Below are 26990 nucleotides of genomic sequence, written 5' to 3'. Positions count from 1 at the left end.
TTTAACAAACAGCCCTGATGGTCACCCTCCCTGCAGGGTCTTTGTTTGACACTGTAGGAATTCAACATCATTCATGTAATGTTAGACAAAACACACTGGAATTCTTTTCAACATGGTACAGCATTTTTTTGGGTAATTGTTCTACACATTGTCAAATAAATAACCTGAAAATACTGTAGTATATTAAGGTTAAATATTGCTAACCACTCTTCCTAAAAAAAAAAAAAAAAAAAAAAATGGGGTAAGCACACTTACATTCTCATTTTAAGAGGTGTTCTGAGTAAATGTGGTTTGATTTGTTTACATTAGTTAATGTATTAGGCTAACTAACATGAACCATGAGCAATACATTTGTTACTGTGTTTATTAATCTTTGTTAATCTTAGTTCATAAAAATACAACTGTTCATTGTTCATGTTACTTCACAGTGCATTAGGCGAACTAATGTTAACAAATACAACTTTTGATTTCAATAATGTAGGCTGCTATTAAATTGTGAAATTAAGATTAATAAAGATTAATAAATGCTGCAGAAGTACAGTTTATTAATAGTTAATGTTAACTAATGTAGTTAACTAGAGTTTAATAAATGGAACCTTATTGTAAAGTGTTACCGATTTGTTATACACCGAATAAGTGTTGGACAGATTAGTGGTTTTAACCATTCATTAGCGGACCTCGGCACGGGGTGCAACACAGAAAACACAGAATAGTGTAAATTCTCAATTGGCCTATGTCACACTTCCTGCTTCCGGAACACGGAGTAGGGATTCAGAACTTCCGGTCAACAGTATTTCTCCATAAGGATTTAGATTATCAGCCATAATGTCTAAACCATCCGAGGTAGACTGACCACGAGCTATGAGGTTGTGAAACGAAGGTTTTTGCTCCTGTAGAAGCTATAAGTTCGTATGAAATCAACCTTGTTTTAAGAAAAACATGTTTTATCCGCAATCTTATGAAAAAAAACTACACTACCCACAATCCTAAGCGTAGCAGCAACGTCTGCTGATTGGTCCAACTCGCTGTTACCATAGAAACGTTTACCTTACTGGCGAACGGCCCGCCGCTGTTCTAGTGTACCAGGTTGCTCTGCGTCAGGACATAGACAGCCATAACTCAGCTTTCACGCTTTTCCACTTGAGAGTTTTCATTTACCATCCGAACTACATCGCCATATGTGACTTCAGGCAGGTTGCGGAGAGATTTGGTCCAGCAGTATCTATTAGACTCCGCCATTGTAAAGAGCTTACTGGAAGAGCCGTATCCCTTCTAAAAGACGTACTTCCGGTCTTCAATTTTTTCATGACATAGGCCTATTGATGTTGGTTAAATATGCGTGAGCGAGAGAGAGCAAGACCGTTTGAAGACGATGAGAGTGCGTGCGGGCCGGGTCTCTCTCTCTGCTCGTTCTTTCAGTAACATGCACGCTTTTTCAGGGTGCTGAGTTTTTGTTTTGGTCGTATGGACCTCAACTAAAAAACTTTCAAAAACAATTGATAATTCTACAAAGTCTAAAATCTCTACAGGACAACTGACCTAAATGTTAGCTACATAGCTTCTGCTAGCTAGTTAGCGATACCACAATGTGAATGTGTTTTGCTGTCAATTTCAAACTTACCTTCATAGTTGTCAATAAAACTTGAAAGGTACATCTTGTGCCCCTTTTCCCGTTTACTCCGGGTGGCAGAGCATCCCTTTCGGACGAGTCTGTGGACGTCTGATATGGTTAGCTTGGGCAGGTCTTGGAGACATCTGGTGTAAAACATGGCCATCTTGCCGGAAGTATTGACCCACACACTCGAGGGAGCGGAAGTAGAACGGAAGTAGAGTCTTGCACCAAGCGAATTATCTGCGAGGTCTTGTTGTTTTATGTAACGTCATCAGCTGGATCACGATAGTCTGATGTGGAGTGTCCTCGGGTGGTCCAAGATGGCGCTCTGATCAGTCACATTTTGAGGAGCTCCGCAAACTCAGTTGTTTATTTTGGCTTGTAATGCAATAGGAAAAAGTTTTTGGACTCATAATTTGTACCAGATCACATTTAACAGGTTGTTGCGTTGGCTGTCAAAATGGGAAAATCCGAGAAAAAAAAAAGTAGGAATGGACCGCAAGCTGCTGCTAATGCTAACAAAACTGTTAATGAGGCATGTCAAGCCGCCAAGAACTTCTGATGGACAACATGCATGACTACTTGAACCACGACACAGACTCCGCAGAATTCATGCTGTGTGAGGAAAAATTCCCCTGTCTTCCAGAAACCCCATGTAATCCTCGTGCCATCAAACAACGCAAGACCGAGAGTGCTGACACAACTGCCATCCTCTCACAACTCGGAGAGCTTTCGAGGCTGATTAATAATCGCTCGGATGCTTTGGAAAAGATGGTAGGGGAAAACTCACGTGTGATCGCTAGTATGAAAGAAGCGATTAACGAAAATACCAAGCAGATTTCTGAAGTGAAAGATGTCATTGACTTTATGAGTGCTGAAGTAAAAGATTTGAAAGTCAAAATCGGCGCGACTGAGTCACTAGCCAAAAGAGTCGAGTTTAACTCGCATGAACAGAAGAAACGGCTTCTGCACCTTGAGGCTTACTCACGTCGGTGGAGTCTTAGAGTTCATGGGGTACCTGAAAGTGAACGAGAAGATGCCCGAAATAAGATCATTGACGTTTTGTCATGTATTTGTCTCTTGTTTTGTGTGCAAACACATGGTCGGTTTGACTATGTGTTTGCATTGTCTTGTGTTTTGCCTCGTTTCCATGTTGTTAATGTTGTATTAGCGTCACCTGTGATTGTGATCATGTGTCCTTACCACGTCCCTTGTTCCCTCGTTAGTATTGATGTTCATCAGTGTCACCTGTACCTTTGTAATTATGTGTTCTATGCAAGCTCCCGGTGTTTGTTCCTCAGTGCCGGTTCGTCTTGTTAACATTCGGTTCTGTGAGTATTGTGGTCTGTCTGTGAAAGTTCCAGTTCCGTTTTATTGTCAAGTCTAGTTATTGTTTGTTTGCCCCATCGTGGGTCTTTGTTTCCGGTTGTAAATAAACCGTGTTTTGTGAAAGTTACTGTCTGCGCTTGGGTTCTATTTAGTGTAACGTGACACGTTTGCCAGCACCTTCTGCCAGACGCGAAAGACAAAATGGGAAAATCTGAGACAAGAAAAAGTAGGAATGGACCTCAAGCTGCTGCTAATGCTAACAAAACTGTTCTGGCCTATCATCAGTCAACAGTTCTTCTCAGGACACTGAAGACACTCATCTGGTGGGACTACACTCTTGGTTATGTAAGACATTTAAAATGCTGCCTTTTCACGTGGTTTAAATAGTTCTATTTTAGACTGTGTTACAGTTTTTATTTTATTTTTTATATTGAGACATTCTAGTATGTTTCAGACATTTGTGTTGTCTGGCTTGTATAATACAATACAATCTCATAATGACCTAATCGATCTGGTATACTTATGTTCTCAAATTTCATTGAAAGTATTGCATAATTGGAATTTCATACTGTATTTCAATATCTTATTCATAATTTTTGAGTTGCGGTTCTCATCATGCTCATTTCTTGACCGGTTAAAGTTCTTTACAACAAGTTACTTGTTTTGCTTATCTAGGTCTATTCAATTTTGTTTGTTTTTTCTTTCTTTTCAATTTCCTTTCTTTTACTTCATGTCTTTATCTGTTGTTTCTTTAAATGCTAGAGGGCTAAGAAATCATACTAAGCGAAAGGCTGTTTTCTTATATCTCAAACAATTCAAATCAGATTTTTGTTTCCTCCAAGAATGTCATTCAACTGTAGATCTTAATTTCTGGAGGTCACAATGGGGACTGGACATATGGATGTCTCATGGTACGACACATTCAGCTGGTGTATGCATCTTAAAAAATCAGTTTAAAGGGAAGGTGTTACATAATGTAAGTGATTTAGATGGACGTTATATCTGTCTCGTTACTAAAATCTAACACTGTTTGTGTTTATGGCTATAACCAGCAGAAAGAAAATGAAGCCTTTATTAGTATTTATAACTAAATACCCAAATTCCATACTATTTTTTGGTGGAGATTTTAATGTTGCTTTAGATGGCAGCATAGACAGATGGCCTCCAAAACTCCCTGACAATACTAGTTTATACTTGAAAATGTTTATGCAAAGATTCTCATTGATCGATAGTTGGAGAGTGTTACATCCCTCTCAAAAGAAGTTCACATGGAGTAATAACTCTTTATCCTCACAATCCCGAATTGACATGTGGCTTATCTCTAAAGAATTATGCAATGCCTCTACTGATATTTTGCCATCACCATTTTCTGACCACAAGAGTATCTTTATTCGTACCCATTTTTCTGCCTCTGACAATGTGCACGGATTCTCTTCTTACTGGAAACTTAACAACTCCATTCTCTTATACAGGGAAGTAGAAGATGAATTTAACAAGATAATTCACAAAAATTGGAATAAAGCAAGAGAGGAGAATAGTTACAGCAGCAAATGGGAATTTACTAAATATGAAATTGGCAAATAATATTGGCAAAAAAGAAGAAAAAAAAAAAACGGATGAAAAATCATATGCAAAATCACCAATCTTTCATCTAAAAATGTGGATGATTTACTTGATTGTGAAAAAGCAGAATTGGTTGATTTACAGTGCAAATTAGACAACATGTATAAACATAAAGCTGAAGGGGCATTTATTAGATCGCGCAGAAAATTGATTGAAGAGGGTGAACAAAACTCGGCGTATTTTTTCAGATTGGAAAGACAGCAAGCTAAAAACAACCAAATTCAAAAACTAATGATTAATGGTAATATAAGTGATGACCCTTAAAAGTATAGCAAAGTTCTGTGCCTAAATTTCTACATTTTCCCAACAACATATGAATGATTTCTTTAAATCTTTACCTAATATAAACCAGTTGAGTGATTTAGATAAACACTTTTGTGACACCTCTATCACATTGAAGGAGACAGAGGAAGCTATTAACTGTTTAAAGACCAACAAATCTCCCGGAACAGACGGACTCAGCTCAGTTTTACAGCTATTTAATCACAGTATAGCACCATTCTTGTTAAAGGTATATGAGGAAAGTATAGAAAAAGTATTACTTCCAGCCACATTAAGTCAAGGATTAATAACTAAAATTAACCAAAATTAAATAAAGATACCCTCTTAATTGACAATTGGCGTCCAATTACACTATTAAATAATGATTATAAAATAATAGCTGCAGTCCTAGCAAAAAGATTAAAATATGTTTTGAACTCTATAATTGACGAAACACAGTCAGGATTAATGCAGAAAAGACACGTTTCTAATACGGCTAGTGTTAGATATGTTAGACTATTCAGAATTAATTGACAATGATGGCTTCATTTTCTTTTTAGATTATTACAAAGCCTTCGACACATTGGAACACAAATTTTTATTTCAGGCTCTTCGAAAAATCGGCTTTGGCGACTTTTTTTGCAGAATGGTCCAAATGCTATATAAACGGAAACAGCTCAGTTAAGCTAACCCACTGCGTCGAAACGACGTCTTTTCTACTTCGTTTTTGCACGTCCAATTTGGCTCCCCTTGAAGGTGCAGACTGTGACGCCAGATGACGTCTTTTTTCCGACGTCTTCCGCACGTCTAATGTTGACGTCCGTCCACAAAAGTTCGTTTGTGGGAAGAAGGAAGTGGCTTCGACACACACACACACACACACACACTAGGGTTGCCAACCGTTCCGTATAATACGGAATCGTTCCGTATTTGACACATAAAAGTCTTGTTCCGCATTGAACTGATACGGAACGCACTTTGTTCCGTATTTTTGAGAATCAATTCAGTGCAAATCCATGACAGACACATATAGCTTCTAATATATGTCAGACTATGAACGAAGACATTTGTAGGCGATAAGAAAAAAAAAACCCCGACGGTGCGGTAGATACTAATTTCTCCCCCTGTTTGTCTATGATCAGCATAGCGTTTTTAACATCTTGGAACATCATCAGAGAATGCCCTTTTAATTGGTCGTTTCAGTCATTGTGAGCAGGGACGTGCACAGGAATTTTGAGGGGCAGTTGCTCTGACCTGAAAAAAGCCCCCCCCCCCCAAACAAAAAAAAACAAACTCACGGGCTATGAAGGACTGAGAATAACAGGGTCTTTATTAAAATATATACACAAAGAAGTAAAACACTGAAATACAGCACTCAATCACCTTAACTACTACTAATAATAACACAGATTTTATCAATAATAATGGCACTGACGATTCTGATTATCGATCCGATTCTTTAACGATTCTTCTTGATAGCACTGTGTGGAAAAATGTAGTCATATGCTTTTCAAAAAAACAAGTGGTTTTATTTATTTTAAAGCTTAAGCTTGAGTAAGCAAACTACTTTTTATGTAATTTATGTAATAAATGATAGAACCTTATTGTAAAGTGTTACTGATGATTAGGGTTAGGGTTAGGGTTAGGGTTTTGGTATACACCGATTCAGACGTCTCCTGAGTTCACTGTTGGAAAGATCAGTTGTTTTTAACCATTCATTACATTACATTACATTACAACCATTCATTCATTAAGAATGTAATGAATGGTTCATTCATTACATGAACCATTCATTACATTACAGGGGGGGGGGGGGGGTACCCTTTTTTCAGGTCAGAGCAACTGCCCCTCAAAATTCCTGTGCACGTCCCTGCTCAAATGTACATTCTCAAAAAATGCACATTCAGAGCACAAGATCAGTTGTTTTTAACCATTCATTACATTCTCAAATGCACATTCTCAAAAAATGGTCGCAGTCTGGAACCCTGATGATGATCGTTCGTTTGTTATACATCACAAACTCACCTTTTCCGACAACGTTGAGTCATCTCACCCGGCCGACAACTGCGACAATCTCCTTCTAGGGCACTCATGCAGGCTCAGCGCAGGTGCCGGTCGCGAACCTTGTTCTTGCTTTCCCTGGGAATCGAACTCGTGATCTTAGCGTTACAAGCGCCAACGCTCTACAGTTTGAACTACAGTAATGCGTTTTCTCCAATAGAACAATAATACACCAAAACCCAACATAAATTCACAAAAGACATCAATTTTATTATACTTGATATAATCCAAATCTTTAGAACCCATACGTTTGCAAGAAAGAGATCCAAATTCAGCCCTTTATCCAGTGAGTGATCTTCATCTCCATTTCACAGGCTATCACAGCAGCGCAGTCCATAACTGTCAAATCCCGCGCTCGTGAAGAATTCAAATTCAAAAATTGCGCCCTCAAGAAGCGTCATAGATATATACACTAGATGTCACCTTGGGGTTCTAAACATGCGTCAAAACCGCTGCCATCTTGGAACAGGGGTCTTGTCATAGGAAGTAGCTAGGTAACGCTGCTATCTCCGCCTGTACTTCGAGTTCATGGATGATACCGGACTTTTGTGCTGCGTATGGATGTTCACACGAACGAAATCTAAACCAGACAGCATGGGATTACATGCAGATACGTCCATATCATGCGTTTCAGCATCTATCCAAACGTACAAAACGTACGTTTTCTGTCTTTGAAAATTACGTATTAATACTACGTATTAACAATGAGACCAGGCTGGAATGTTTTAGTTAAGTTGCAGAACACACATGGTAAAAGTTTGTGATTTCAAACATTTTTAAGCAGTAGCAAATGATGTGGTAAGAGTCTGGTAATACAATGGAAATAAACAAGGCTTCCTTTTACAGTACAGTTGCACTCTACTGAGTAAATTGTCATGTTTTCCTTGGTAACGTTGCAGGACATACGAGAAAAAAAAAAAAAAAAAAAGTGACTATGGAAAAGGGAATGATAAGATTATATGGTACAATTCCGGTAATACCATGGAAATAAACAAGGCTTCATTTTACAGTACAGTTACACTTTACTTACCGAGTAAATTGTAAAAACATCTGCAAGAACATACCCAGTATTTAAGATGTGCCATGACGTTAGGGAAAACTGTTCCTGCGGGGTAGTTACCAGGTAAGTGTAAGGTAAATTATTTGATAAACCCTCTATAAATGGGTGTAGCAATGAACAACAACTATGTAAGACAAGGTAATTTATTGGAAACTACCGTCTTAATTTCAAGATAGTAATAAATAAACATGGACTGTTACCAACATAACCCTAGGATAACTACAAACCTAAAGGGCCGTGCACACCGGGACGAATATCGGCGCGCGTTATTCGTCAGCGTTTTTCAACGCGTTTTTTGTGTTCACACCCAAGCGATTTTCGCTGACGATGAGCCGAGTGAACATGCAAATTCATTCCCTGACATTAGATGGCGCTTAATGTAAAACAGAAATACAATACCACTCCATAACAGTAGGCTATATACTCTGCAATACCACTCCATAACAGTTCTCTTTTATCAAGATTTTTGTAGTCGCTGTCGCGTTTGTCATATAGTTCTTTATGTTCCAACACCAACGAGACCAGCAGCTCTACATTCATCTTGCCTTGCATCTTCCTCGTCTTATTTCTTCCAGGCAGTGTAGACGCTACTTGGCGTATATCTTTTTCGCCGTTACATATGTGTGCTCGGCAAGACTGTTTTGTGTTTGAGCGCCCCCAAGTTGTGTTTTACTGTAACTTCAGAAGCTCCAGACACGTGAGCAAAAGCGCCAATCTCATTGGTCGGATAGTTTTTGACGCGGCGCGTCAAACCAAAAAAAACGAACCTGAGGCGTTTTTTTAAAAATGACGCTTTTACGCGTGGCGTTTTTTGCGTCGGTGTGCACACTCACATTGGCGCTCTTTGTTTAGTCACGAGGCGTTAAACGTCGGCGAATATCGCGCGCGAAATTCGTCTCGGTGTGAACAGGCCTTAACTTGAATTGATGGGTAATACTGGAGGTGTTTCTAAAAATTGGCTGCTAAAAATTCTGAGGAAGTACACAATTAAATCTGCGTTATTACCAACCTAAACAGGTAACAACAAAGTACTTTGTTGAGTTGATATTTAACAGTGGTGTTTTTTTCCCCCTGGTAGTTTCTCTGTAATTGCATACTAATTACCTTAAGTAATTACACACTAAAATACTATAATTTGCCATATATTTACCAGGTAAATACTTAGTAATTAGTTTGTAGTTTCTCTGCATTTACGTACTTGTTACCTGTGGTAATTACCAATAACCAACTATAACTTACCATATATTTACCAGGTAAATACTTAGTAATTAGGGGACTGTAAAAGGAAGGGTTACCAGAACAATTTTACATCAACAACTTTATCAAACGTTGTGAAAGTCATTTATTTCTTGTAAAGAGTTCATGATTTCCATCCCTTGTGACCCAATATCTGAAATCTCAGAAAGTGCTTCTTCATCCCTCATCTTCTGCATCACAATTTTCCTCACATTTTGAACTGTGATTGTTTTCCAGCACTATTTTCTCCACTACTAATGTCATTTTCCACATCTTCACTCCTTACATTGTTCACAACCATTTCTGTTATTTCATTATTCATTATTCCTTAATCTTTTCATTTTGTTTGTGTTTCATAATTTCAAATGAAAGGTACTTTTAAATAGTAATATTAAAATGATTATGTGTCACTACAGTAAAAACTAAATGAATATGATTTCCATGTGATCAATACAATTATAGTTTGATGGACACACACACACACACACACACACACACACATCATTCTTATTGTCTGTATAAATGATTTAATACACACATTTATTCTGTTATTTCTGTGACAGAAGTTAAGATATTAAAGAAAATTAAAATAAGAGTCTCTGTATCTCACTGTTACTGATTTATCGTGCAGCTCAAAGTATTGTGGGTAAAATCTCTCTACAATCTGTTCTGGAACATTAACACAGTTTCACTGATGGTCCATAACCAAAACCAAAACCAATCCCAGGATAGAGCGTCTGAGTGAATGTGGTCTGGACTGTGTGGATGAGGCTCATTGTGTCAGAGACGTTTTAGAAGGACAGAGTTCCTGCACTGTGATCCACATACACTCCTATTCTTCTGCTGATGGGCTTTACAGGGAGATCAGTGTGTGTGTTATTGTGCCTGAATCTGTAACTGGAGGAAAAGCAGATCAAACTCCAGGAATGATCATTATATCCAAACGCACACTCTTCACCCCGTCCCTTCCTGCTGATGCTCTTATATGACACTGATATACACACACCTCTATTCCCAGTCCACTCAATCTCCCAGTAACAGCGTCCACACACACTCTCTCTACACAACACCTGAGGATAATGATCAAATCTGTCTGGATGATCAGGATACGGCTGCTCTGTGTCAGTGACAGTAATCACTCTGTTCCTCTCAGACAGACTGAGGCGTTTATTCACTGTGTTCAGATCCAGAGTGAGCTGATGGGAATCTGATGGAGAGAAAACACATCAGAAACAGGAATTATGAATCTGTCTGATCTTTTAATGTATCTGAACTCTTCATGAATCAATGTTCAATGTATCATCCGTGTCTCAGTACAGCTGACCAAATATCCTGTGCAAATCATCATTTACATGATCAATTATAGAACTCTTCTATCATGATTTATTTCTCCTTCTACAGGAAGAACATGAACACATTCAGTGAGTTTTTCTGCTTGTTTTCTAGTGACTCACATTGTAGGAAGTCGTTCCTGGTCTTGGGATTCATGTTGGTGAAAGTGACTGTGGAAATAAACATGAACAGTGTGAAGAGAAATGACAAGATACAATACATTCATTTCTAAACCATAGGAACATTTCGTTGTACGTTCAGATTTGGGATCTTTCTCCACACGTCTGTATAAACGAGGCGCAGGACTTTACCTCCGTCTGAGATCTTCTTGAGCTCCTCTTTGCAGAAATCCTCCAGTTTGTCTCTCAGCTGACGGACAGATTCTCTCACGCCATCAAAAGAGGAGAGAGAACTGAAGGAAACGTCGGGTTCGTCTGTAGATTCAGGAGGTGCTGAGAGAGACTGGAAACTCTACAGAAAACAGAAATCAAAACTCATCATCTCCACACTTCAGCCAATAACCTGCACTATATCAGATCTGAGCGACTCTTGTTGACTTCACTTCTCTTCAGTGACTCGCTTCAATCCAGCACTTTCACACAATCAGCACATTCTCCTCATATTCATCATTTAATGCTACAAACTCTAGTGTTTCACACTTAATAATAATGAATTGACACACATGTATGATAAACTCAAATATACTCAATGTAATTTCTATTGAAAATTGTTTGTTTCATTTTATCAACATTATCAATATTATCAACTTTGAAGATGACCTGACCCAATTTTGGTGCCAATTACTGAAATTATTTTAGTAGAAATAAAAGATTTCATTAAAAAGATGATGAAAAATCTAGTTGGCTGGATATTGATACCATCAAGTTCACTGATTTCATTAAGACAGAAGAAACCAGAAGGAAAAATGAGTTAAATATTTAATGGTAAATTTCCCAGGGCTTTGTAAGTGTGTCTCTTTAAACAGAAGATGATCAGATGAGAGTCTGACTGATGATTATATGATAACACAACACTTGACTGAATCTGACTGAATTCCTGACAACATCTCAGTCAACGGCTCATTCTGCTCTCATGAAATGTTTCTCTGTTGAAGGATTACAAATTTAAGAATTTAAGTTAGATATGCTTTAAGAATCTTGTATTTAGCTTTTAAGGTTAAGATGATGATATCACACGAATGATTCTGCTCTGCTCAGCAAAGTTGCAATTCCTGTTTTCTCTTTATTGTCTTTAATGGCTCTTGGAGCCAGAGCCACAGCCCAGACGTTGAATCGTTAGGCTGATTGGATTAGCACATATGCGTTTGAATGGTTATGCTGATTGGATTGAGACTGGTAACACGCTGGAGTCTGGGGCGGGTTCCTTAACCTGCATACTTCATTTGCATGCTTTGTTCAGAGTCTCCACCTCTATGTAATCCCTCCCCTCTTTGAATGTGTATAACTACCATGAATACTGTATTTAGATTAGACTTGATGAACTACAGACTCGGAAGAATAAATCTCTTCTGCTTATAAGATCCATCTCATGTCTCCTGATCTTGCTTCGATGAAAGAATTAAAGTTTCCAACACTGTCATAGCAGGATCTTGCTCAAGTCCACTATGACCCTGTTCTTCTAGATCTCTGTTACCTGCAGGAACTGGATGTGATCTTGTGTGTGTGAAAGCTGCTCCAGCTCAGCGTCTCTCCTCCTCAGATCATTGATCTCCTGCTCCAGTCGCTCCAGTCGTCCTTCAGCTCGACTCACTGCAGTCTTTTCCTGATCTCTGATCCGCTGTGTGACCTCAGAGCGGCTTCTCTCAATGGAGCGGATGATCTCAGTGAAGATCCTCTCACTGTCCTCCACTGCTGTGTGTGCAGAGCGCTGTTACACACACATCACAATCACACAGTGGCTTCAGCACGACTGACAGAGTCCAAACTGAGACGTCTCAAACTTCTCTTCTTCTCCAGACTCACCTTATGAGACTTCACAGCCTCTCTCAGATGCTGAAGATCTTTCTGTCTCTGCTGGATTCTCTGACGGATCTTCATCTGCGTCTCCTTCAGCTGTTTCTGGAGGACAAACCAATGACAGGGAATGACACATAAAACTACTGTCATACAAACATTAAAGTTACATGAATCCAGAGTTGGTGAAGTGGTTAAAGATCTTGCATGGTAAGTTTTTATTGTCTGGTTCAAACCACAGATTCATGGTTTCCTGAAATGAATGTCAGCAGTATTTCATCAGTGCCTAGTTTTATATCATTAGTATCATCATTTACTCTCCCTCATGTCGCTCCAAACCTGTATGACTTTCTGTCTATTGTGAGACACAACAGAAGATATTTAGAAGAATGTCTCAGCTGTTTACAGAGGCCAAATAAAATATGGTGACACGTCAATAACATCAAACCTCATTGGTCCTTTCCTGTCACAGTCACATGACTAAACACCATGATGTCATGACACAAATGTAGCAACAATGGGTTGTACATTAATATTAATATTAGCTCAAATGATCTATAGGGAATTTTAATAATTAATCATGAATATGATTAATATTTTGTATGTTACAGTTAAATTAATTTATCGCAGCTGAACTAGATTGATATATGAATGATTACCATAACGGGTTATGGTTCGTCATTAATACATCAAATAGTCTTATTTCAGCTCGAAGTAATGGGATAACTTTAATGGAATTAATTTAGTTATCAAACAATCTGTTTTGAACGTAAGATTAACTTAATTCTCAAGGAAAATTATCCTTCTTACAAACACGAGAAAGAGTATCTTTTCCAGGCCTTGAAAAGACAACTTTCTATGTTTGTAAAATTAGCTTACTTAAATCGTACCAAGATAAAGCATATAGCTAAGATCGAACATTTCAGGGACTAAGTAACATGGGCAATTAAAACAGAGTCAGTCAAGGACATATGGAATTTAATAATTAGACTAATACTACATTGAAACTACGAGTATACACAGAGTAAATACATATTTACAACAGAAACATACGGATGAAAACATTACAAGACCAAACGGATAACAGATGAGAGAGGGAGAGGATGAAAGGGAGAAAGTGAAACTAAAGTTCAGGATGAGAGAGATCACCGAGATGATCTCTGCATGGCAAAATCACAGGCAACCTTTTGAGAGACAGCAAGGAATCAAATCACATTAAAAGTTCAATAAACTTATCTTGCAAAATGGTTCTCTTTGTTGCTGAAGAACGCAGAGTTCATGCGTGTGTCCTAAGACCAGCGTGCGTGTGTTTCTTTAAGAAAGCAGGGCTCGTGCTCTCGTGTCTTCTGGTGAGCGCGGTAGCGGGGTTTTCGAAAGAGTCTTTCTCTTTGAGTTGAAGTTGTCTGCTGCGTTTGCTTCGTGGAGTCCGAAGACGAAAATAAAGAAAAGACTTAAAGAAAATTGAAAACGCTCCCAAAGGGAGCCATAAGGTCTTCTCGCTGACGAGGCGGGTTCGTGAAAATGCAGGAACAAAACAAGACGAAAGGAAAATACAGAACAGAACTCAGCGGAACGCGGAGTGTAACCGCTTTTCTAGGGCACAGGAATTTCACTCCTCCCTGGGCTTGAGCCAATTGGAACGCGAAATTCCAGGCGGGAGAAAAGTTCTTTGTCTCACTATGAGTTTGATTTGCATGTTTTATGGCAGTCTTAGGATCATGCCATTTCTACATTAAACAATTATAACTGCAGTAAAATGCATTTTATCATAATTTGGTATCCATATCTTTCCTACGGGTATATGGAGGTTTAATTCAAGATCAAATTTGGTATGTTTAAAAGCTACGGCCTAGAAGTACCTTCTTACTCTGTAAGATAAGTATTAAAAGTTCGATTAACAAACTGGGAATAAGACTAACCTAAAATGTGATGTGCATTTACAAGTGGGAATGAAAATTGGACTTTAAAAAGACCACATGACATATACCTATGAATTCGCAACAGTGTGCACCTCTGAAACATTATTCCTTTAAGGTTTACAAGAATACAAAAACATATCACAGAGAAGAACAATCGTGGAAAAGAGAAATTACATTCAGGTTTGCATATTTCTTCAATGGTTATACATATAAAATATCTAGGATGAACACTTTAATTCTGCTCCTCTGCCAGAATCTCAGTGAGATTCCTGGGTTGTCGACATTCCGTTAGGCCATAAAACAAAGTGGGTGGGGGGAAGGCAATTCCCCTGGAGAAACATTCTTCACAAATACATTTCAAAGCTCAACACTAGAAAATCATAATTATATGATCAAACAAATTAATAAAACATGCATACAGGAAGGTCAAACCCAAATCTGAGTTACATACATTAAAACTATATTTCTATCCTGAATATCACACAGAGGATGTTTGTGTGTGTGTGTGTGTGTGTGTGTAAGGTTTCGTTATCTCTTTGTGGGTCCTTTTGGAAGCTCCCCACAGGGAATAAGGAATGTTGTTTCCAGGTTTTTTGGAGTATCTCTGAGGGGCAATTAGTGTCGTAAAAGTCCATTTGCTCCAGTCTCTCTGGAGCCTGGCGTATGACTTGTAATTTCGAAGTCAGGAGGTTACAAGCTCTGATAAGCTTAGCAAAGAACGTTTTGGGCAGGAATGTGCTTAGAAAACACAGATAGTCCGAATTTGTTAATTCGGAATCAAACGAACGAATGATTCAAATAGCCCAGTCGCTACACAAACACCAGTGAAGTTTGATGTTTCTGATGTCATCATATTTGATTTGGGCTCCACATACATGAGTTTATCAATTATTTGATTTGATTTGTGGATAGACTGCACTTATTTTGGAAATGATATACTTTAAAAGAATATAATTGTGAAATAAGTGTGAACTGAACAAAATGTTTTCAGACACGTAATTGCATGTTAATTGCTATTAAATGAAAATGCATTACAGTTTAAATGTAGGGGAGAGCGGGGTACGTTGTCACACTATTCATAACTCCAACACTAGAGGCTCTATCTCAAAAATCAAATAGCCACTTTGTGTGACTTCTTCTTCTATAGTCAACTTCCTGTTCACATGTGGTCAAGATCACTGTAATCTGAGGTTAACACAATTTTCTTATTTTTCTACTTAAAAAGTAAAAAAATTTAACTTTACATTTTATGCAATACAACTTTGTTAGGTATGAATGTTTAAAATGATTATTTTGCACAAAATAGAGGAGACAGTAACGTGTCTTTTGATACTTTAGCTAAAGTGATATGTTGAGCTAAATTTGAGATTTAGCCAACATTAGCACACGTCAGTATGGGGAAAGTTGTCTCAATGACTTTGGGGCAAGTTGTCACATGTGACAACTTGCCCCTGTACAAATAAACACATAGAACATGCTCAAAAAACATGATACATTGTGATATTGTAATTTATTTCTAATTACAATAAGGTGTTTGAAGGAAGGAAGGAAAGTCAGGAATTAGAAAGACAGGAAGGAAGGAAGATGGTTCGAAATTATCAACGAAAGACAGAGCATGGCAGTGTACACCACCTGACACAATGTTAAAGGCAGTCAGGCAGGTAAAGTTGCAGAACAAATCCATCAGAAGTACAGTGAAGGATTTTGACATAAATTCAGATACAGGGATTTTGACATGTGTGTCAGATACAGGGCAACTGTTTTGTTCAGAGGTTAAACATGTAAAGTTAAGTGAGTTATCTGCAGCATTCCATTCAGTTATCATGGATCTATGTGCAAGCCAGAGAACGTTTGAGTTTAAAGTTCAAAGTAAAGTGGTCTTGCCACTTAATGTCTTTTGATTGAAATAATTGTTTTTTCCAGATTCTCCAGGTACGATTGTTTATATTTCCAGTTCTGGTTTGAATTTAAAAATTAAAATCAATATTCACAATTAAGTAGATGTGTTCTTATTTTTAGATAATCTAGTGTGACAACTTACCCACCGATGGGGCAAATTGTCACAAATGCACACTCTCTATTCAACAGTCTACAACTCCATAATGAGATAAGATATGAAGATGTTATGAATACAACATATGTGCCCAAGACTTCCTTCTTTCATTTGGTATGAGATTTATACCATTTTGATGTATGGTGCTCAGTAAATGTTAGACAGTGTTAAAAGTGTGACAACATACCCCGCTCTCCCCTACATATAAAGCAATTAGCTGAACTGAAGAGTGACTTTTTGACCCACTTAAGTAAGATTTAAGTGTATAATGTAATTTCATAATTCTAATATAATTATGATATCTAATCTAATATAATAATTCTATAATATCTAATATAATAATTATAATATTAATTATTATATTATCTAATATAATTCTAATGTAATTTCACAAGTTAAATTGAAATATTAAATATTATTAAAATGTACTTTAAAGTAAGACTTTTAATTTTACATTATTACTTTATAAAGTGTACTTATGAAACCGTCATGAAAGTTGACTCTCTTTAAGTGCACTTAAGTGGCCTTTGAAGTAAATTATACCATGGGCTGTTTAAATAAATACTCGATTCTGATTGGCTGGAAGGTTTGCAGTAAAACCGTTTAATGCACAAGTAGTTCCAGTCAGTTTGATTACAGTTCAAAATTAATCCGCTACTATAAACATTGGTAACCATAACACAGTTACACTTGCAAGCAGAGTGAGAGACACATATGAAAACGTTTATTTAGGTAAGCTAAATGGATGATTTTTGCATATCGTTTAATTTGTATGGTGAATATGACAATTTTGAGAAATGGGCCCAGGCACAAGACGAAATAGAAGACTTGGAGAAGACGTTGAATGACAAAAAGCGACACAAAGAATTAATAAATAAATGACATGATTAGTTCAAATAAAGATTGCCTTGTCACTGTCAGTGTTGCCTGTCATTCATAAATATTTTTTAATAAATCCATTAAAGAATCATTAAGTTAGCTATATGCTTAAGCAACGAGGGGACTGTAGCTGCTAGACTTTAAAGAAGAGACGCACACAGGTAACTCGCGCACGCATCTCTCTCTCTCTCTCTCTCTCTCTCTCTCTCTCTCTCTCTCTCTCTCTCTCTCTCTCTCTCTCTGTTCCTTCTCTTTCAGTTCTCTGTCTCTCTCTTTTAATAATGAATTTAAATAAATGTGATAATTCATTCAAATAAAAGCAATCCGATGGCTCTACTTTATTTAAAGCGGACGGAGTGCTAGAACTAACGAGCCGTAACTTAAGAAAATAACTGTCATTTTTACACGTCTGTTAAAAAAATACACTGTAAACATCAGTTACAGCTTTAACTTGTTTTTAACTTGGCAAATAACCAAAGTATAAGCGGGATAATCCACGGCTAGCCATGCATTAAAGAATTTTAATGCACTTCGTAGAGGCTTCGCGTCGGGTGGTTCTTCGCCTCTACGAAGTGCATTAAAATCCTTTAATGCATGGCTAGCCGTGGATTATCCCTTACATAGGGGAGAGGCGGGACGATTGAAACGCGGGACGGATGAAACACTGAGATTTCCTTGAAAACCACTCATGTCATGTACGTCAAATTTCGTCAGCACGTAGGCTACAGCACGCAATGCCTAACATACCCGCGAAAAGATTTCTTCTTTACGTCGTGCCGTTTTGGAGTTAAAGCCGCAAAGCTGTTTTTGAATGCGGTGAGTGAATTCTTTCGTGCGGTACTTTTTTTTGACTGACAAGTTGGATTTATTGTTTCATGTGCCATTGTAATGATAATAGGGCAGGTGTATTAGTACTGCAACACACCCTTAAGTGGGCAATATCAGAGTTTTTTAGTTTAAGAGCAAAAGAGGTTTAAATGACAGGATGCGCTGTCGGGACGGTTGAAACAGTGTTTCAACCGTCCCGACCGCGCGTCCTGCCCGTTAAACCTGGTCATAGCCTATACTGTTCATAGATTCATATACTGTTTCTAGACTTGTGTTTCTTTTAATGCAAATTAATTTTCAATTACGCAACACATGCTATCTCTGTAATAATCATCAATTGTCCAATCTTCAATATTAAATAAATTTCATTTATCGTCTTCTGGTTGACCTCGTTTTCTTCATAATAACAGGCTATTCAACTAGCAAACACTCAATATGACTCAAGGAAGAAATGTAAGAAAATTAATTGTAAACTGATTTGTCTGTCTTCGTCAAAATAGCCTGTTAGAAAGATTACAAAATGTGCATAGGCTTATCGCCTATTGTTTATTGGGCGACAGAACAAAAATGGTTAATATGAACCTTTAAATGAAAATAAATTACAAAATATGTTTGTAACAATATGTACGTAAGTTACTTGTCAGGTGTTGTTCACAAAAATAAGCATTAGATGAATAGTTGCCATTTAAACTGTTATGTTTCATCCGTCCCACCCCTGTGTTTCAACCGTCCCGCACAGGCGGGACGATTGAAACAAAGCACAACTCCCGTTCAAAGTCATATTTTACTTAAATCATTCTATATTTGTACCGAATAACACATGATACTAAGAGAACACATATGTGAGTTGTTAATCACAAAAAAATAAAAAATCTATCTGTAACCTTATCTTAGAAAACGACATTTATCTGAAAAGTGTTTCAACTGTCCCGGCTCTCCCCTACTGTATTTCATTAATATTATTATATTAAGGTTTTAAATAAAAGTACACTACAAGTGCATGTCAATACACTTAAGCATAGCCTACTCCTTTCTTTAACCACTAGTTGTTTAGATTACTTTTATACTTTTCTCCTTTTTGGAGCTTGAAACTTTTTTACTCCATTGACTTACAATGACTTTCTCACTCACTTTCTATGTTTAAACTAAAATAGACGAGACATTCTTCAAAATGTCATCTTTTATATTCCATAGAAGAAACTCAGTCAAACCGGTTTGGAACAACATGAGTGTTGTGCTCTCATTACATTGCTAGTTGATAAATGTCCACTAGATGGAGATATTGTTCTAGACATGAAAAGTAGGAATGTAAAGAAGGTGAGTTGAGTTGAGAAATGAAAAAGTAAAGAGACCTGTTCGTTACTCGGTGTGCTCTCATTTATTTTTATGTAATTACACAACAATTGGCGACGAGGATGGCAGTTCATCTTCCTCCTACATACTTACAATGTCCTGGTGAGCCTGCAGTTCCGTTTGGGATATGGACGCAAATGTTTGAGAGCTACTTGTTGGCGATTCATGCTGAGGGAGATGACTGGCCTGATACTCGTAAGCGTGCTACAGGCCTGGGCACAGAAGCACAGAGAATTTTCTACACTCTTCCTAATACCGGTACGACCTATGCATCTGCTCTCACGGTTCTCAGAACGCATTTTGTACCGAAAGTTAATGTGATTGATTGCTGAGCGACATAAATTTCGTCAAAGGGAGCAAAGACATGACGAAAATATACTTCAGTATGTGGCCGCGCTTTGTGATATGGTGTCATCATTATGTGCATTTGGTGACAAAGAAGATGAAATTAATGCTAAGAGATCAAATTGTGGAGAAAGTGCACAGCAGTCGAATTCGTGAACGTTTACTACTTGAAGCGGATTTGACGTTAGACAGAGCAGTACAAGTGGCCATTCAAGTGGAAAATGCCATGGCTAATGCGAGTGCAAAACCTACCGACTTGCCAGTTCAACGGCTATATGTCAGAAAAAAAGAAACGACCATGCATAGAACCACACAAGGTAAAAACCAGAGTCATTCTGCATGCAAATGTTATCGCTGTGATTCCAGCTGTCATTTAGCAAATTCCAAGCAGTGCCCTGCTTTAAATAAGACATGTAAATTATGTGGTAAAACGGGACATTTTGCAAAAGTGTGCCGTTCTGGACGAAGACGACAGGACATCAGAGAAATCGAAGTCGCGGAACTGACTGTTTTGTACATAACTAACACATTTGCTGCTGCAAACAATATTGTGTGTGACATTGAAATGGGGACATTTTCTGGCACTACAATGCAAGAGCTAATTGTTGATACTGGATCATCCGTATCTTTGCTTCCAGAGAATGTACAGTACCAGTCAAAAGTTTGGAAACATTACTATTTTTTATGTTTTTGAAAGAAGTCTCTTATGCTCATCAAGCCTGCAGTTAAAAAAAACAAAAAAAAAAACAAAAAAACAAACAGTAATATTATGAAATATTATTACAATTTAAAATAATGGTTCTCTTTTTTAATATACTTTAAAATGTAATTTATTTTTGTGATGCAAAGCTGAATTTTCATCAGCAAGTACTCCAGTCTTTGGTGTCTTATGATCCTTCAGAAATCATTCTAATATGCTGATTTATGATCAATGTTGGAAACTTTGTGCTGCTTAATATTTTTTTTATAACCTGAGATACTTTTTTCAGGATTATTTGATGAATAAAAAGTTAAAAAGAACTGTATTTATTTAGAATAGAAATCTTTTGTAACAATATACACTACCGTTCAAAAGTTTGGGAACAATAACTTTTATTTTTTTAAGAAATTAGTACTTTAATTCAACAAGGATGCGTTAAATTGATAAAAGGTGATGGTAACGATTTATATTGTTAGAAATGTTTTTATTTTGAATAAATGCTGTTTTTATGAATAAATGCTGTTAACGTTTTACTCATCAATGAATCCTGAAAAAAGTATTCCAAAAAAATATATTAAACAGCACAACTGTTTCCATCATTGATAACAACTGAGTATCAAATCATCATATTAGAATGATTTCTGAAGGATCATAAGACACCAAAGACTGGAGTACTTGCTAATGAAAATTCAGCTTTGCATCACAAAAATAAATTACATTTTAAAATATATTAAAAAAGAGAACCATTATTTTAAATTGTAATAATATTTCATAATATTACTGTTTTTTTTTTTTTTTTTTTTTTTTTTTTTTTTAACTGCAGGCTTGATGAGCATAAGAGACTTCTTTCAAAAACATTAAAAATAGTAATGTTTCCAAACTTTTGACTGGTACTGTATATAAACAATACTTCTCTGAACTGCCCTTGGAACAGTCAGATGTGCGTCTTGTCACATATTCAAAAGATGACATTCCAGTGCTGGGATGTATTAAGACATCTGCGCGACATGGTGAGCATTCAGTACCTGCCACATTCTATATTGTGAAAAGTGGAAATGCACTTATGGGAATGGACTTAATACATTCCTTGAACTTGTGCATAACAGGAAATAAAGTACTCACCCCCAAACAGTCAGTGCAACAAGTATTCCATACTGATATGCCATCCTTTGGCTGTGCAAAGAACTATGTACACAAAGTGAAAATGCATGAAAACTTCATTCCTGTGCAACAGAAGCTATGCAGACTACCTTTTTCTGTAAGGGATGCTGTGTCTACAGAGCTGAACCGCCTACTAGCAGCAGATATTATTGAAAGAGTGGATGCTTCGCCGTGGGTTTCGCCCATCGTAGTGACGCAAAAGAAATCTGGAGACATCAGAATGTGTGTGGATCTTAGGGAACCCAACAAAGCAATCGTTGTGGACAGCTACCCTATTCCACACACTGAAGAACTCTTTTCACAGTTGAGAGGTGCTGTGATGTTTTCTACAATCGACCTGGCAAATGCATACCATCAAGTGCCACTACATGAGGACAGTAGGGACCTCACTGCGTTTATAACACATGAGGGTTTGTTTCGTTACCAGCGAGTTTGCTACGGATTAGCATCAGCCCCGGCAACGTTTCAAAAACTGATGTGTACTATTCTCAGGGGTGTTACAGGCGTCCAGTGTTACCTGGATGACATAATTGTGTTTGTTGACTCTGTTACTAGCCACGATGCTCACCTAAAAATAGTGCTGCACAAACTACAAGAAGCAGGTCTGCATCTGAATGAGAAGAAATGTACATTTCGCCAGGAGAAGCTCACATTTCTGGGACATACCATCTCCAAAGCGGGACTGATGCCAGATCACAGCCACTTGGAAGCAATACGTAATGCTCCACCACCTTCGGATGTGCCTACACTAAGATCATTTCTAGGCCTCACCGCTTGGTATGCTAAATTCATTCCTAACTACGCAGCTGTTGTGGAGCCTATGAGAGATGTCCTTAGAGGAAATTCAAATTTTGCATGGACTGATGAAGCACACAAAAGTTTCCAGGAAGTAAAAGAACTGATTGCACAGAGCCCTGCATTGGCTTTATTTGATCCTGCTTTGCCCACACGTTTTTCCAACAGATGCCTCAGACTACGGCATAGGTGGCATCCTGACTCAGCTTCATCCAGATAAGTCAGAAAGGGCCGTGACTTTCGCATCCAGAACCTTGACATCGGCAGAAAGGAAGTATTCTGTTGTTGAAAAAGAAGCCCTTGCTTGTGTCTGGGTCATTGAGCGTTGGAGAACATACCTGTGGGGCAAACACTTCAAATTAAGATCAGATCACCAAGCCTTAACCACCCTTTTGACCACTAAAGGTATGGGACGAGCTGGACTGAGAGTAGCACGATGGTCTGCTAGATTGCTCTGCTTCAACTATACTATGGAGTACAGACGGGGAGTTAACCAGGTAGCGGATTGCCTTTCGTGTTTTCCATTGCCAAATGAAATTAATTCTGACTTTGATTCTGAACCAGAAACTGTTGCTGCTATCACTACACTCCTGTCAGCTGTTCCTGTGGCTGAGTTTGCTGCTGAAAGCTCCTCATGTGCTGAGCTCGCCAAACTTCGCCAATACAGAGTGTGGCTGGCCCGCTACATCCAAAGACCTGCCAGGACCTGACATGTCCAGGTACTTTCCAATACGAGACGAACTGTCTATTTTGGACTCGTATGTGCTAAGAGGACCACACAGACTGATTGTGCCTCTTAGTTTACGTTTGGTCACCCTTGCTCATGATGGCCATCAAGGCATTGTGAGAACCAAGCAACGGCTTAGGGAGCTATACTGGTGGCCTAAGATGGATTCGCAGGTACAGTCCACAATTGCAACTTGCGTCACCTGCCAACTCAATGATAAAACTGCTAGAACCACACATGCACCACTTACCCCTTTTGACTATCCAGTAGGTCCGTGGCAGAAACTGGGCATCGACATGGTGGGTCCTTTTGACATTGGTCCTGTTGGTTGTAGATACGCTATCACATTGATTGACTATCATTCAAAATGGCCAGAGGTAGCTTTTGCACCTCATGTGACTGCATCTACTATTAATTGTTTCCTGAGGTCAGTGTTTGGCCAAAAAGGGAATCCTCTGGAGATTATTACTGACAATGGGCCTCAGTTCGTGTCAACAGAGTTCAAACTATTTCTACAAGAAAGAGATGTAAAGCACATCCGTACTTCTATATATCACCCGGAAGCTCAAAGACTCCGGGGCTCAAGGAAGGCGACTTTGTACGGGTGAGAAAACCTGTGCATGTCAGAAAAGGGAAATCAAAATTCAGCAACCCTATGCAGATTGAAAGATTTTTCTGCAGATGAAAACAAATTAAGTCAAGAGGAGATGTTGTGTTCTCTTATTACATTGCTAGTTGATAAATGTCCACTAGATGGAGATATTGTTCTAGACATGAAAAGTAGGAATGTAAAGAAGGTGAGTTGAGTTGAGAAATGAAAAAGTAAAGAGACCTGTTCGTTACTCGGTGTGCTCTCATTTATTTTTATGTAATTACACAACACTGAGTAAATGAGTGAGTAAATGAAGACACTTTCATTTCTGTGTGATCAATCCCTCTCAGTTCATACCTGTTTCTCTGTCCTCTGTGCTGCAGTTGATACAGTGTTGTGGTTTTTATGTTCATACTCCTTACACCACACACAGATGCACTGTTGATCAGTGATACAGAACATTTCTAGCTCTTTATCATGTTTACGGCAGATCATGTCCTGCAGTCGTCCAGTGGCATCAATCACTTTGTGTGGCTTACGTGAGAGAAATTCCTCATGACGGTCAAAATGAGTTTGACAGTAAGATTCCTGACACACCAGACAGGACTTGACGGCTTTGTATTTTCTTCCAGTACAGATGTCACACTGCACGTCTCCAGCTCCAGCGTAACAGTCAGCAGGAAGTTTAGTCTTCTTCAGTTTCTCCACCAGTTCAGCCAGAATGGTGTTTTTAGCTAAAGCAGGTCTTGGACTGAAGGTCTGTCTGCACTGAGGGCAGCTGTAGACTCTCTTCTCATCCTCCTGATCCCAGAAGTCTGTAATACAGATCTTACAGTAACTGTGTCCACAGTGGATAGTCACTGGATCCTTCAGGAGATCCAGACACACTGGACACGTGAACTCATTCTGATCCACTGAAATTCTGGCTTCTGCCATTTTACTGCATGAATACAGAGAGACACAAACACACAACAGCTCAACAATACTTCAGTTTCTGTTTCTCTGAACTGAGGAGTTGAAATAGTTTCCTGCTTCTGTGTTTGAGTGACGTGTGTGAAACAGGAGTGTCTGTAAAGCAGCTTCCTCATTCCTGGTGAAGGAGAGTCACTTTACTGCTGTGTTTATGTGCTCTTCTAGTGGAGTCAAAAACATCGTAATTACGAGTTCTGAGAACATGAATAATTCAATCCATTAAATTCCTTAAATTTAAGGCTTCCACGGCTTGATGAAGAGATTCTCAGCTGATCATGTGATGCGTGTTGCAGCAGCACGTCATATCTGGCTATAACATGTCATAAAGCCTATAACATGAACGTTTAATTTTTAGCATTGTTGGGAGGAGTAAAACTTACGTAGCTTCTACTATGGGGTTAGAATTGTTGCATTATTCCAAATAAATAGATTGAGATTCACAAACAAATATAAACAGATACACAAAAATGTATCAAATTCACAAATATTTATTTCAAAATTCTTACAGAAATCTAGAGCCATGAGTTGAACATGCTCACTGAGTTTCTTTCTGATCAGTCTTAACCTTAACCTTCACCTTAACCTTCACCTTGTCTGATAGCTACTCAAATTTCATTGGCGGCCATATTTTTTTGAGATAAACCAGTGTCCTCGTTCGTGGCACCTCGTTCAAAGACAGCACATGCCAATTATCAAGTCATTTGGGCTAATGGTTGGGTGGTTATAGACATTTTTAGATTTTTTGGCGCCACCAAGTGTGCAATCGTCGCAATTTTTTCCAAGTAACCTCAGATTGAGCTCATACACATGTGTTCCGAGTTTAGTGAAAATGTCTAGTTCCGTTCATGAGTTTTAGAAAATAGTAGAACATTTTGGCAGCCCCTAGCGACCGTGCAGCGAAATTTAGAATTTTCTTGTTAATTATTGACAATCAGACTCCAGAGAATCTTGCTGCACTGGTTTGGTTCCGATCGGGCCAAAAGCCGAGGACTATATAAGACACTTGAGCCTACGCCTAATGGTTTAGGAGTGTTATTAGCTATTTCATACTTTTGATCGCTGTAGCGCCCCCGTCAGCCCGATCGAGGCGGGCCTTGGTGATGTTGTAGACGATGTGAGTACTACCAGCCCTCAAAGTTTCAAGTCTCTACGACTTAAGGTTCGGTCTGCCCGATCAGCTTTAGATGGAGAATGCTGCATCATGGAAAAAATTAAAGGGGTGGTGTAATGCCCTTTTCAGAAGATGTAAAATATGTCTTTGATGTCCCCAGAGTGTGTATGTGAAGTTTTAGCTCAAAATACCCACAGATATTTTTATATAGCATGTTAAAGCATGGTTCGGAGTAAAATCAACCTAGGGTCCTTTGCACCATGACCTCGAGCCTAACACTTAAATTTAGAGGATATATCTCGTAAATTACCCCACTAATAATGCCCAGAATGGTACCAAACTTCGACAGTAGAAAAAATAGGTTCTGTAGTTATGAAACGAGGCATTGGAAAGTTTGTAAGTACATCAGGAGTTTATTTAAATAACACTTGCCTGATGGCTCATGCTACTGCTAACCCAGGCGTCGAGGTCACTTCCGTTGTTTGGGAAAAGCATGTAAAAGTCCTGTGCAAAACTCACAACTGTAAGTGAATTTAACACTCCATAGAAATTTATTGATAACTGGATGATATTCGAAATACTTTTTAAGTGTTGTTCTGAAAATACAAGCATTTATAAAACTTTCAAAATTCAGCTAAACATTTTTATACTCTCGCGGAAACAACTGTGACTGAGCAGAGCAGTGTTGGGAAGGATACTTTCAAAATGTATTCCGTTACAGAATACAGAATACATGCCCAAAAATTTAATTTGTAACGGATTCCGTTACGTTACTCAATCTGAGTAATGTATTCTGAATACTTGGATTACTTCCACATTGAATTGCATTTTATAAGTGTCGGACATCAAATCCTGCTTAAAGAAAGGCTTTGTGCTTTCTGTTTGAGGTCTCTGTTAAAGTTTTAAAGCAGTCTTTTAGTGCCGCTTTCAGAGCGCTCACGTCCGTAACGGAGAACTGTCACGACCGTAACATTGTTTTTTTTCCTCATAAATGCGAATACGAAAAATAAAATAAAATAAATATTTTATGTTCTGTGGAGAGCCAACCCTTATTCATCCGGTGAGTAG

At 38.2% G+C, this 26990-nt stretch overlaps 1 protein-coding gene across 1 annotated transcript; it reads right to left on the bottom strand.

Annotated features, from left to right (window-relative positions):
* Positions 1-9221: 9221 nt before the first annotated feature.
* LOC311086184 (tripartite motif-containing protein 16-like) lies at positions 9222-24947 on the bottom strand. The gene is made up of 6 exons (XM_084118940.1): positions 24197-24947; positions 12497-12592; positions 12168-12401; positions 10826-10985; positions 10637-10684; positions 9222-10389 (listed from the first exon to the last, which is right to left on the bottom strand). Exons 1-6 carry the CDS (start codon positions 24773-24775, stop codon positions 9974-9976), a joined length of 1533 nt encoding a protein of 510 aa, XP_083975066.1. The 5' UTR covers positions 24776-24947; the 3' UTR covers positions 9222-9973.
* Between the last annotated feature and the right edge of the window lie 2043 nt (positions 24948-26990).

This window comes from Abramis brama (assembly GCF_963993115.1).
Source record: "Abramis brama genome assembly, chromosome: 1".
Classification (NCBI taxonomy): Eukaryota; Metazoa; Chordata; class Actinopteri; order Cypriniformes; family Leuciscidae; genus Abramis; species Abramis brama.
The sequence above is the reverse complement of the archived record's forward strand: the minus strand, read 5'-3'. Positions and strand labels throughout refer to the sequence as shown.